This window comes from Vombatus ursinus, unplaced genomic scaffold (genome assembly GCF_900497805.2).
Source record: "Vombatus ursinus unplaced genomic scaffold, bare-nosed wombat genome assembly UNPS02014781.1, whole genome shotgun sequence".
NCBI classification, from domain to species: domain Eukaryota; kingdom Metazoa; phylum Chordata; class Mammalia; order Diprotodontia; family Vombatidae; genus Vombatus; species Vombatus ursinus.
The window spans coordinates 48795525-48810046 of NW_020954559.1; the positions used below are offsets into that span (position 1 = coordinate 48795525).

Here is a 14522-nt window from a genome sequence, read left to right on the forward strand (position 1 = left end):
GATAACACAAGATTTAGCAACTTCTACATTAAGGGACCAGAAGGCTTGGAATATGATATTCCAGAGGTCAAAGGAGATATGATTACAACCAAGAATCACCTACCTAGCAAAATTGAATATAATCCTTCAGAGGAAAAAAATGTACATTCAGTGAAATAGAAGACTTTCTAATATTCTTGATGAAAAGATCAGAGCTGAATAGAAAATTTGACTTTCAAATACAAGATTCAAGAGAAGCATGAAGAGGTAAACAGAAAAGAGAAATCATAAAGGATTTATTAAAGTTGAACTCTTTACATTCCTACATGGAAAGATGATATTTGGAACTCACGAGACCTTTGTCAGTATTAGGGTAGTTGGAGGGAAAAATTATGTGTATGTATGTATAGATATAGATATAAATATAGATGTAGATATAGATATAGGTAGATGAATGGATGGATGGATGGATGGATAGATGGATAGATGGATGGATGGATGGATGGATAGAGGGCACAGGGTGAGTTGAAAATGGAGAGATATCTAGAAAATAAAATTAAGGGGTGAGAGAGGATTATACTGGGAGAAGGAGAAAGGGAGGATAGAATGGGGTAAATTATCTCACATAAAACAGACAAGAAAAAGCTTTTACAGTGGAGGGGAATTGGGGGAAGGTGAGAGGGAATAAGATTCACTTATTCTTATCAGATTTGGCTTAAGGAAACATACACTCTCAATTGGGTATCAAAATCTATCTTACCCTACAGGAAAATAGAGGGGGAAAAGGATAAGAAAGTAAGGGGGGATGATAGAAGAGAGGGCAGTTGGGGGAGGGAGTAATCAGAAGCAAACACTTTTGAGGAGGGACAGGGTCAAAAGAGAAAATAAATGGGAGGTGGGATAGGATGAAGGGAAATATAGTTAGTTTTTCACAACCTGACTACTATGGAAGTGTTCTGCATGACTATACATGTATAACCTATATTGAATTGCTTGCCTTCTCAATGAGGTTGGGTGGGGAGGGAGGAAGGGAAAAAATCTGGAACCCAAAATTTTAACAAATGTTAAAAATTGTTTTCACATGCAACTGGGAAATAGAAATTTATTCTGCCCTACAGGAAAATAGAAAGGGAAGGGGATGAGAAGGGCCTAATGATAAATGGGAGGGCAGATTAGGGGAAAGGGTATTCAGAATGCATGCTGCCTTGGGGTGTGGGGAGGGGCGAGATGACGAGAAAATTTGGAACTCAAAATCTTGTGGAAGTGAATGTTGAAAACTAAAAATAAATACATAAATAAAAAAACAAATAATGAAGAAGCGAGTGAGAGGAGAGAAAGTGAAGGCATCCATTATAGACAGGCTTTTCCATGAGTTTAGCTATGAAGAGCAGAAGAGATATAGGGCAATAGTTAGTGGGGATGAAAGGATTAAGGGAAAGTTTTTTTCAGGATAGGGGAAAATAAGCCAATAGAAAGAAAAAGTTTGAAAATATGTGAAAGAATGGGCATGATAGAGGGGGCAATATGTTACAGGAGGCTGAATGGAACAGGGTCACCTTAACAAGAAGAGAAGTTAGTCTCAGTAAGGAGTAAGGGCAACTAATCGTGTGAGATGGGAGGAAGATATAGTGACAGAAGGCACTTATTATGTGTTAGGAAATGTGCTAAGTACTAGGAATACAAACATGCAAAACACAGACTCTTGCCCTCAAAAAGCTTACAATATAATACAGGAAAGATAATATGCAAAAGGAAAGCTGAAAAGTGGGTGGAGAAGTCAAGACATACAAAATGAGAAATGTGTGCATCCAGAGAACTAAAGGATCAAAATGATGAAGGTGTTCTAAACCCTTAGGAACAATATTTCTAAGGGAGAACTTGCTTAGGATTCCAGGCTAAGAATTTATTTTTCCTCATTCTGATGAGTTTGAGGATTTTCTCTTCCCATCTTCCCCATTTGCAAAGAAGACTCTCTTAGCCACAGACCACTAATGTCAGCTCTTGTGTCTCAGGAAAGAGGATCTGCAATGTCAGAGGCTTCAGCGGTTAAGTGGAAATGATGGTGAGCAGAGAAGGGAAGAGGTACTTCCAGAGGCTAGGGGTGATAAGGAGCTATGGGGATCATAAGATCAAGAGTGTGCTGGACACTCCCCAACTAATAAATGGGGATAGAAACAGGCAGTTTTCAGATGAAGAAATCAAAGCTATCTATAGTGATATGAAGAAATGTTCTAAACCACTATTGATTAGAGAAATGCAAATGAAACCAACTCTGAGGTACCACCTTACAACTATCAGATTGGCTAATATGACAGAAAAAAAAAATTGATGAATGTTGGAAAGGATGTGGGAAAATTGGGACACTAAAAAAAATTTAAAAAAAGAAAAAAAAGAAAATTGGAACACTAATGCATTGCTGATGAAGTTGTGAACTGATCTAACTATTCTGGAAAGCAATTTGGAGTTATGCCCAAAAAGCAATCAAACTGTGCATACCCTTTGATCCAGCAAGACCACTACTAGGTCTGTATCTCAAAGAAATCACAAAAAAAGGGAAAAGGACCTACATATACAAAAAAAATTTACAACAGCTCTTTTTGTAATGGCAAAGAATTGGAAACTGAGGGGATGCCCATCAATTGGGGAATAGCTGAACAAGTTATGGTATATGAATGTAGTGGAATACATTGTGCTATAAGAAATGATGAGCAGGCAGACTTCAGAAAAACCTGGAAAGACTTATATGAACTGATGCTGAGTGAAATGAGCAGAACCAGGAGAACATTATACACAGCATCAGCAACATTGTACCATGATCAACCGTGAATGACTTAGCTCTTGTCAGCAATACTACGATCCGAGACAAGTACAAAGGACTCACAAAGGAAAATGCTATCCACATCCATAGAAAGAACTGATGGAGTCTGAATGCAGATCAAAGCATACTATTTTCATTATTTTCACTTTCTTTTTTTGTGGTTCTTTTCTTCTGTCCTGTTCCTTCTTTCACAACATAACTAACATGGAACTATGTTTTACATGATTGCACATACATAACCTATATCAAATTGCTTACTATCTTAGAGAGGGGATAGTGAAAGAGGAGGGAAGAAAATTTAGAACTCAAATTGAAAAAAATGAATGTAATAATTGTCTTTATATGTAATTAGAAAAAAGAAAATGCTATTTTTTAAAAAGGAGTGCTGGAGCCAGCTTGAACTGGCAGAACTGGTTGTTAAGTTTTATTGTTTTGTTGATTATTTAGACTTAAGAACACAACGAAGAAAATGTTAACAATGAAGATTAAACTTAAAGGTGTGTCCTACATATGTTTTATTATTTGGAGAGCCAGTTATTAATGTTTTACCAGCATATACCTACATAGTATCACAGGTTCAGAGTTAAAAGGAATCTTAGAGATCATCTACTTTAATTCTATCATCCTTGAACCCCAGAAAAGGGAAGTGATTTGTGTACAGTCACACTGGTAATAAGCAGGTGTAGGATTTGAACATAGATCCTCTGAGTCCCATCCAATGTTCATTCTGCTGTACCATGTTGCTGCTTTGAAAATGAATGGTACCAAAAGGTTTCACTAAGTGACTTGCCATTTCTAAGTTGACAGGGATTCAGGGAAGAAGGGGACTGGAGATGGAGAAGTGATAGAACTAGATATGCAGGAACTCTTGCAACAAAAACAATGAAAATGGTTATAAAAGACTAGAAAAATCCAACTATGACCAAAATATGCCACTGATTATCAATCATTAATTTGTACTTAGATTGAATCTCAAAATGAGTTTCACAATGACATCTACTAATGATGCTACGAATTCTAACTGTTCTCCCAGTACCTCAACTAAAGTTTTGCTATTCTCATGATCTTTTTTTTCCTTTTAAGATCGAGTCTCCCTATCTTTCTTGGACTAGAAGTACAGTAGCCACTCATGAACACATAAGCCTTAACCTACCGTGCTTTTCTAAAATGGGCCAGTTTGCCCCTCTGTTCCTGAAGGTTCACCACATTAGTCTCAACCTTATTGTGTACACCCTTTAGGCTATTGCCCTACTGCATCTCAGAACCCCTATATTCAATGATTCATAAAACCTCAAAAGTAGGCATTACAGGCGTGCACCATAATGCTGTTCTCATAATTTACTCTCCTAATCAGAGGCATTATACAGTTAGTAATCATCCTTCTCACTTAACTTACCTCGTAACCGGAAGCAAAAATGTGCAATACTTACTGTGGTCTATAGCCTCTTGTTTTTGTTGCATTAATTCAATAATGTAAGAAAATTAATGTTTCCTCTCTTTTCCAAATCCCTAGAAAAAGCTTTCTTTCCCTTCCTCTCCTTTCATTCTTTCTTCAATACTTTGCAATCTGGCTGCCCACCTCCTCACACAACTGAAACTATTCCCTTCAAAGTTACCAACAATCTCTTATCTGGCAGACCTGATGGTCTTTTCTCAGTCCTCATATTTCCTAACCTATCTGCAGCATTTGACTCTGTTTACCACCTTCTCCTCCTGGATATACTTTTTCTTTCTGGAATTTCATGACACTCAATTTTTCCTAATATCTTTCTAATCTGTTTGACAACTCTTCTCAGTCTCCTTTGCTGTTTCATCTTCCATATCATGCCACCTAACCGTGGATGTGCCCAAAGTTCTCTACTGGGCCTTCTTTTCTCTCTATATTCTCCTCTGTCCTGGGCTGTGCCTAACCTCATGACCTTTCCTTCAAACACATATTCCACTCCTTCAAGGTCCTACCTTCTGCTTACTCAGGTGACAATTAATTATCTGATAAATTAAGCTGGGCTAAATTAACATATGCTAATGGGTTCATGGATTATCTTTCCCTATAGAATATTTACATTTCAACCAAGATATTCTAGAGATGGTACTTTACCTAAAGACATGACTCTAAAGGTGAGATCTTTTGGCACTCTTTGCACAATTCTATGTAAGTACTAAAGGTGAACCAGTCACCTTGGCATCAGAGTTTTAGTCTTCTGGGTCTACTATAGGGCCAACTCTGTAGAATTTAGAGATCCTATATTTAAGTCTTTAACTTGCTCATTATGAGAATGGTGCTTGTGTTTTATACTTGATGTCTCTTGGTGACACAATTCAGTCATTCTTACCTTGTACCAAGTCACGTCTTGCCTTTGTAAATCTCCCTCACAGTTCACCCCAGGACAAGGAACTGAATCAGTGCTACCAATGAGAAGATAGAGCTCATTTTTTACAGAGTCCATACAGGGTGTCTTTTCCTTTGGCTGAACTTCTACAGTTATATTAAGAAAACAAGTTACCTCCTTCGATTTTCTGGAAAAGATAATAAGCTCCAGTAAACACATTTACTGTATCAAAATAAAACAAAGATTAGATAGTATTTTCAGATAGGAATGAGCATTACCTGGACTCCTTTATTGCCTTTGGCTTATATTTGATTGCACAAATATAAGACCCAGCATCATTGATACCAATTGGTGAAAACTGAAGTAAATTATTTTCCCATGTGATGTGAGGGTGGTCATTCTGAATAGCATATGGTTGTGATCCATTTTGAGGTTGTTTGTACCACTGGACCCTTTGGCACAAAGTTCCACCACACATCTGTCTCATTGAAACATTTCTCTTTTTGCAGAGACCTGGTTTAGGAACATCACAGAATAATAAAAACTTCTCTCCACTCCTTGCACGGTATCTCCAGGTGTTTTCTGTAGAAGGGCATCCTGAAAAAGAGAGTAACAGATAACTGTAGAAACTTGTAAGAGGATGAAGTTCATAGTCAGATTCCGTTTGATAAGTATACCAATATCTTCTACAATCTGATTTGATAGCAGTTTAATCTCGGTTGCAAGATACTTATATGCTTATGCATATTCCTCAAAATAAAACTTTTTTTCCCCCTACATATAGTACTTTAACAAAGAACTGCTACACTTTCAGGCATGGCAATTATGTCTTTGAAAGCTCACTAAAAGCATTTGAATACATTGAACTGCTCAATATACTAAAAGTAAGAGATAGACAGCCTAACCATGGCTTGTGGTTTTTGACTGCCTTCACTAATCTCTTATTTGCTGCAAATGTATCCCAATGTAACTGTTCACTATAGCAGCTAGAAATAATTCTTTCCCAATATTTTCTTCCTCTTTTCCTACTGTAGGAGTTTTAAAAAATTCTTCTTAAAGGGAGTGGAAATCATGTGAATGAATATAACATATTAGTTGTATTGATATATCATCTATCACTTTGGACTTTCACCACAATATGGAAAATGAAAGGTATTTCCTTACCTGACAGATCCGAGGCTCCTTTGACTCCTACCCTTAGGACAAGCCAAAGAAAGATGCAATACAAAGAAAGCATTGTGTTTTCAGTTTTCTTGCTTTGTTTCAGTATATCTATGCTATTGAAAGATCACAATACAGAGTGAATTAGGTCTTAGCCTTCATAATCACCTTCATTTCTCTAAAGTGAGAAATGGGAAATGAGGAAATAGAGGCCAATTTCACAACAAAAGTCACACAGGAAGTTCTGGGTTAACAAGACCTACGAGAATGGGCTCTTATGCACAATGCTTTATTGGAAAAAACAATGTGACTGTGACATTCTAAATGGTATATGATAGTTTCATATTATATATATATATATATATATAGATAGATATATGTATGTATGTATGTATGAAGGGAATGCATCAAAAACTCCATTATAGCATTAACCCTTTAAAATTTTTCCATTTTGAGGAGGCTATATTTCTTTTTGAACTTTTTCTCATTTAGAAAGATTGTTTCCATTGATCCTTTGGAAGGTCCTAGATGGTGGTTTTCTAAAGAGATGACTATAGCTAAAGAAAATGTCAGAATGCCCATAATAAAACTGGAGGTTGAGATGACATTTGTACAAACTAATAATGAGGTAAAAGTCTAAAAGCGGTTTAAAAGTGGAGAGAGAAAAAGGTGAATTATATTAATGGCCAATAAATGTATGAATTCTTACTGTTTTTTCATCAGAATATGGTTCCTTAGGTATTCCCAGATTATTTCTTATTGGTCATAACCAGCTGCACAACCTTAGGCAAATCATATAAACTTTTTAGACCTCTCATTCCTCATCTATGAAGTGGAAGGATTGTACAATATGAATTCATGTTCCTTCCACCTTTCAAGTTCAAAGTTTTTATGATCTGTGTCTTCAGTCTAAAGTGGATATGACTCAATTCTAATTACTGGCATTAGGAAAATATATCACAGAATCTTTGAGCTAGAAGATATTTAAAGTTCATCCAGCCTAGTCTGCTGACCCTAATTTTCCATTGTTCTTTCATTTCATGCATTTATTCTATAAATTTTTAAAACTCATACAATTTCAAGGAAAATTACAAACAGAAACAACTTGTGCTAAACTGAAAGTTTTTCTATAGGGTTTTGTGTTGTTGATGATTGATCTATTGTCTTTTGTAGCATTTCAATATGAAATTCAAAACTGGTTCTACAAATAGTACTTGAATTTTTTCAGATTATATAATGCAGTCATATGAGTATTGGCTCAGAAACTTAGAACTGGAAGGGAACTTTGAGACTATCAGGTCAATTCCTTCATTTTAGAAATGAGAAAACTGAGGCCCAGACAGAGAAGGTAACATGTTAAAGATCACACAAGTAGTAACAGAGTCAGGATTTGAACCCAGGTCTTCTGACACCAGATCAAGTACTCTTTCTCCTGAACAACTCTTCTTCCTTTCACATAGCAAAAAATAAACTTAAAGAAACTAAAAATGTGACAGAGTTTAAGCTCTTGGTCAATAGATAACCACCATCTTCACCAACCTTCACCAAGTGGCACAACATTAAAAAAATAATAATACATATGCAAATGCAAATGAGGCCACATAACCCTAGCTCAAAAAAAATAAGCACCCACACGTGTTCCAATGAGTTATATTAACCAGGCATTACAAGCAGAAATTAATATCATATAGCTATGTTTTAAGAAAAAAATGTGCAATGCGAATCTAGTTCTAATCATCTCAAATACTAACAAGAGAATGCTATCTATTTCAAACCGATTTTACAAACTTAGAAAAGTTAAATGAGTGAAAGGGTCAGAATACCATGATAAATACAAAGGCTACCAAATGGTACCAAATATAAGTACAACTTACAAAGAACCAAAAACCAGATTCATCATAACATTTCAATGCATGAAAAAGTCTGACTTTTTGCTATACAGAGCCTACAACACTGCATGTAGGACACCTTAAATAACTTTAAATGATAGAGAATCCATTTGATGATCATCTCAAGTTCAAATAGTCTCTTCCAATTAGGAATCAGTAGTGTAGTTAGCACAGTTCAAAATTTGATTATTGACTCATTCCCCCAATACACATAAGCATGCAGTCATGCATGCATGCACACATACACACACACACACACACACACACACACACACACGCAAGTTCTAGGATTCTTTCTGCCATCTTAAACTGTCTACAATTCTTTACTTCTGTGGAGACAATGAAGAGATGGAGAATGAAACTTAATCATTTTCTTTGCTGTTTTTTTAAATCTCTTACATGACAAGGTCTCCTTTGAAGGGATTCTACCACTTCTACCACTATTTTGTGTTGTTGAGTGATTTCAATCGTGTCTGACTCTTCGTGACCTAGTTTGGGGTTTTCTTGTCAGAGATAGTAGAATGACTCACTATTCCCTTTTCCAGCTCATTTCACAGATGAGGAACTGAGGCAAACAGGGTTAAGTGACTTGTCCAGGGACACACAGCTAGTAAGTGTCTGAGGTTGGATTTGAACTCATGAAGATGAGTCTTCCTGGCTGTAAGCCCAGTTCTCTATCCACTGTGCCACTTAGCTGCCCTTCTCCCACTATTATGAGGTAGTTTTTAAAAGATTCCCTAATATAAACTCAAAGCTCATATGCAACAAACACATGGCGTGAAGTAAAACACTGGGACGCACCAGTTAAATTAAGTTGTACTCTACATGCATGAATATAAAGGGCAGCTTTAATGACAGACAGAGTAGGTGGCCACCTACATGGTTTGATTTTAGGGACTCTGTAAGATACCTTTGCTTTCCTCTAATATATGACATGGGAAATTCCTTCATTTTAAAGCCAGAGATAAGGCTGAAAATGCAAATAAACCTGGGAGAAATGTCTTAAAATCATAAATATCTAAGTAACTGACCTCAATGCCTCCTACAGAGTGTATAATGAACAAATATTTATAAAATAAAAATGAATATAACATCATTTCATGAGAATAATTTTTTAAATGAGAAAAGAAAGAGAAAAAGAGCTTGAAAAAGGTGGGAAAGATGACAGACAGAAATAAAAGGGAAGACTACAGGACATAAAAGAAGGATTTTGCCTGAAGATGGTTTTGATGAATACACAGAAAACATTTTAGTGGATTTTTTAAATAGAATATTTTATCTTTTTTTGTTGTTATTGTTTGCTTGCTTTTTAAAAGTAGGGTTGGAACAGATTTGGGGAGAAGTGATCTGTGTAAAAATAGTGAGAAAATTCAACTCTAATATTGGGTCCATCATATCCTATTTATACCTATTGCATGAGAGGAAGCACAATCCCTGCCATCAAAGAATTGATAAGCTCTAATGTGAATAATCTAATTTAGACATCGTGAGTCCATGTATAATCTAATATCTTCCCTATTAATTCCTCAAAACATTCTTTATTCAAAAATATTCATAAAAATGTAGAATAATCTATATTCATAAAAAGAGTGTACAGTGTATGTGCACCCTAGTTATGGGTACTTCTTGTCTGCTACAACACTTTACTAATAGGAAAAGTAGCCTGGAGATGTTCCATTTATTGCCAGCACTGCCCAAGTCTTTTGCTCATGGGCATTTTACTAGTAGCACCCAAAATTGAATGGTGGGTAACAATTGTCTTACCTTAGTTACCAATAGTGAGACATGAGAAAAGCAGAGAGAGCTGTATTTCCTTTCTATTTCAGTCATTTCAAGGTGATGCAACTGATGAGAAGCATGTGGGAATATCCATTTTCACAGAATCCCATATTTTTCATAGCCAGGATGAGAGAACATATTGGAGAAAACCCTAAATTTTAGGGTTTGATGTTGATAAGTTAGACCTGTAGAAAGAAAGGAACTGTTATTATGAAACCTTCAATTAGCCAGCAAGAATACTAACTTCAGTCTTAAACATGCCCCTAAAAGGGGTTGTTTTCAACCAAATGGTCATTTTGTATAAAACTAGATTCGCTATTCTTCCATCAAGCAGAGGAAATGTCAGATATTTTAAAACCTTAAAAGATGAACATCTACAAATGCTGTCTCTGGCCATCCGATTCAGTCTGATAAGATGTGTGGTCTGGTTAAAATGAAAGAGTATATATGCTTATTTCCTTTAGAGGAAATTCCTCAGTACAGACCCTTTCTCAAATGTGGTTTTTATTTTCTTGTAATACTAACTGAAGAACATGTATGTAAGTTGTAACCTCAAGATTGAATAAGCTTCTTCTGGTATTTTTTTCATATCAAAAGCAAACAAATGAGGAGGAAAAATCCCTTTCAATACCTCTCATATGAAGTAATTGTTTGATTCATTTGGTTAGGGTTTTTTGGTGTTTCAGTTTTGGGTTTCTTTTTTTTGTTTGGTTAGTTGGTTTTACAGGAAGGGAAATAACTTTTACATAACAAAATCTTGACAGTTTTTACAATTTCTATTAAAAAAATGAAACATTCACAACGGATGATGTAATTAGGAGGCTTCTATACAGCTTCTAAAGATAATTTACAAACATTTAGTAACCTGGTGAATAAATAAAATTATAGTACCTACATGCATACGAAGGAACAGGGACAGCAAAATGAAAGAAAGGAGGAAGTTTGTAAAATCCTACCTACATCCCCAAATCCTTTTAGTGGGAGACATAGAAGAAGAAAGAGTACAGTGACTTCTAATTGCATTCCACCTGAGATGCCCTGGCAGACAACAGCTGACCAGGTTCTATTTGTTTTGAGACTCTAGCAGAAAGCCATTGACAGTAGTCAAAGGCAATTGAGCTATTATAAGAAAAGGCAAATGAGAACTATTTACAAAGATTTCCCTAGCGATCTACAAAAATGGAGGAAGAAAAGTAAGAGAAAAGATGAGAAGAGTGCTTTGGATAAATAAAACTTTCAATGGAGCCCCGTTGACTGAGCCACCAGGGAAATAAGTAGGCAGTTTGATCTAGGAATATAATCTTGCATAAAGCATGTGACTGGTATAGCAGAACATTCTAAGCGAGTTTTGCTACAGGTCGCAACCCTGAGGGAAAGGGGAAGGGCAAATGGGTGTAGTAAGTATACTCTGGCTGCTACATCAGCCCCTCAGGCTTTCAGGGTACCTGAAGGGCTGAGGTATCTCTTTTCTCTACTTCCATCAGCTAGATCCTCCATCTCCTGTGTTCTCCTCTTGATATTAGGGGCCAGTGAGTAGTGCTCAGTTCCATTTAACCACTTAACATCATTTAGCTTTCATGAAAGGTTATTTACTCTGAAAATACAGTGAGAACAAATATAAAAGCATTCCTTCCAACACATTGGGAACACACTTTTAACTCAATTCCCACATAAAATTGGTTCCATCACATTCACCCAGATAAGGTATGGCTGATGGATGAGTCCTCTTCCCAGCTACCACTAGAGTAGGTCACATATCTCTCAAAGATTATCCTTTGTCCCTTGAGGCATGTATGCTGTGCCAGAATTCTGGGATGCTAAGGCTCCTACCTGACTTTCTAAAGGTCATGAGAACAGATATGCCATTACCTAGAACAAAGAAGAACAAACACAAAGACCAAGGACTGAAGTCCATGACTTTCCTGGGGAAGGCCTTTCCCTATATAGCATTGTCTCTCACCAAACATTTTGAATGAAGTCAAACTACCAGAACAGAGCAAGGTAAGAGACCAGATCAGTACTGACTCAGGCCTTTTAAGTGCATCCGCAACCAATCAAAAAGCTTCCTATTTGCCATGTCGTTAGCCAATGAGAATCGGTTATAGATATCTGTGTATCCTCCCCAGGTTCTCCAGACACTTCTATCTTACATCACAACTCTCCTAGAAGCTTTAAATGGAAGTGGGATGGAGCGGAAGAAAATTACCTTCATGTATTTGCCAAGTCAACTAGAGTAACAGCTTCCTTCAAAACTCAGCTCAGTGCCACCTTCTCTCTGAGGCCCTTCCTAATTCCTTTTGGTAGTTATTGTTCTCTAACTCTTGAAATTACATTACATAACTTTGTATGTACTTTTTATTTACTTAACTTTTGTTCATACCCTAATCTCCCAGGAAAATGTGGACTTCTTGAGGGCAGAGGTAACTTCTTTTCTTTCTTTTTGTGTTTGTATCCCCTGTTCTTAGCAAATACTATAACCTTGCACGCAAGCAATGCTTAATTAATCTTGTCAAATTGAGTTTAAGAATAATAATGGTATTGGGAAAACTTTAAAATTACCATGGAGTTACTTTATAGAACTTAACAAAATAATAACAAAACTCATCCAGAGGAACAAAGAGTCAAGAATCTCAAGGGAAAGAATGGAAGAAAAATAGAGATGAAGGTGACCTAGTATATTCTGGGAAACAGTTTGCATATACTCCAAAAAATCAAGAAGCTACCTAGACTCTGGCTCAGAAATAACACTACTAGGCATATGTCTCAAAGAAGTAAAAGACAGAGGGAATGGAAAAATATGCATGAATATATTTACAGAAGTTCTTTTTGTTAAGAAAAGAACTATAAACAATATGGGTGACTTTTGGATTAGGTAAGCAACAGGATGGTAGGCTAGACATTTTCTCCAATATCTATAACCTCTCAAACTGTGCCAAAGATAAAGCAATTTCAGCTGTTCTCATGGTCTAAGACACCAAGAATCCAAAAGAAGGTTATAAAAAAGGAATTGCTATTCACTGACTCTAAGCTTACTCAGCATTCCTCCCCTATCTCCCATTTTACCAGTAGGAAGGATGCACTAGCATCCCAGGCCACAACACAGGCTTACATCAAAACCTATCCTTACACTACGGTCCCCTCTCCCTCTTTCCAGTGTCATAGAGAATCCAGTTCTAGACAGTGAAAGTTTCCTTGGGCCTCAACATCTGGCTTGTCCATTGCTCTTCAGGGATAAAAGCCTGCTGGGGGATGCAACCCAGAAGCACCAATACAGCAAAGCTCTCAACTGCTGGTATTTCTGAACTGCAGGTTCTGGAGAAAGCAGACTCAGCACTGTTTGTGCTAGCAAGCTTTTAACTGCCAGTGCTGAGCCAAAGAAACAACAAATGGAGGGAATAGGACCACTGTTTGTGGTAGTGTGTGTATGGATTGCTGTGCAACACTCCACCAAGCCCGAAGGAAGAGCACAATATTTACCTAGGGCCAGTTCTGGCCCCAAAATCAGTTGAGGTAGAGATGAAAGTTGGTGATCTGTGAATTGCCCAGAGTGGGAGGAGATTAAGACATTTTACTATCCAGCCCCCAAGGAAAACACAATCAGAGGGAAGGGAATCAGGATTGAATCAGGAAGAAGAAATCTCAAAGATCTTGAATGTAAACAGATAAATCAATAGGAAAAACAGAAGGAAATTTGGCCTCCACGTGTAGTAAAATAGTTCAAGTACCTGTGAATAAATACTGCAAAACAAAGTAAAATGATCCAATATTTGATGAGACAGTGGGAGTTGAGAGCATGGTTCCATGCTCTCATATTGTTCCTGAATAATTAGAAGAGAAATGTGGAGGAGAATAGAATTTATGACCAGCACAGCAAAAATAATAAGCAGAATAAAAAAACATGAATATGCAGTAGTAGGCCTCACAGTATATTTAACTTTCTAACAACTTGGCCAGCCCATCAGAGTTGTGTTCTTTGTAGCGGTTTGGATTCTTAGCAATTCAGCTCAAGAAAGGACCTCAGTTTGTCAGGTGATCTTTAGAACTTTCCTAAGACAATTTAAATGGAAATGATTCAGTTTCCTGGCATGTCAATGGTATACTATTCAGGTTTCACAGGCATACAGCAATGAGGTGAGCACAACAGCTCTGTAGACCTCCTTCCCTCCCATACATTTTTTGTTTTGTTCTTTCCACTTACATTGTTGCAGTTATTGCATATATTATTTTCCTATTTCTTCTTACTTCTCTCTATATCAGTTCATAGAAATCTTCACATGTTTCTCTGAATTTTTTATTTTATAAGACAGTACTATTCCACTGTATTTATGTGCCAGATTTCATTTAGCTAGACCTCTATCAATGGGTACCTACTTTGCTTCTTTTTCTTGGGTATGAAAAAAGTGCTGAAAAGAATTTTTTTTTTTGGTGAGGCAATTGGGGTTAATTGACTTTCCCAGAGTCACATACCTAGTGAGTGTTATGTGTCTGAGGTCGGATTTGAACTCAGGTCCTCCTGACTCCAGGGCCAGTGCTCTATCTACTGAGCCACCTAGCTGCCCCTGAAAA

The 14522-nt window shown here is 36.8% G+C and overlaps 1 protein-coding gene across 3 annotated transcripts in view; it reads right to left on the bottom strand.

The window, feature by feature from the left end:
• Positions 1-10358, bottom strand: part of LOC114046269 (interleukin-18 receptor accessory protein-like) — a 31701-nt gene extending 21343 nt beyond the window's left edge. For 2 of the 3 annotated variants that reach the window (XM_027866555.1, XM_027866554.1), the window contains exons 1-5: positions 10315-10358; positions 9942-10141; positions 6292-6404; positions 5406-5724; positions 5131-5314 (exon numbers count right to left, since the gene is read on the bottom strand). In XM_027866555.1, the coding sequence (XP_027722356.1) occupies positions 5131-5314; positions 5406-5724; positions 6292-6364 (576 nt within the window). In that variant the 5' untranslated portion in view covers positions 6365-6404; positions 9942-10141; positions 10315-10358. The remainder of the gene's footprint in view (positions 1-5130; positions 5315-5405; positions 5725-6291; positions 6405-9941; positions 10142-10314) is intronic. The other variant, XM_027866556.1, reaches the window with a different exon arrangement.
• Positions 10359-14522: the final 4164 nt, after the last annotated feature.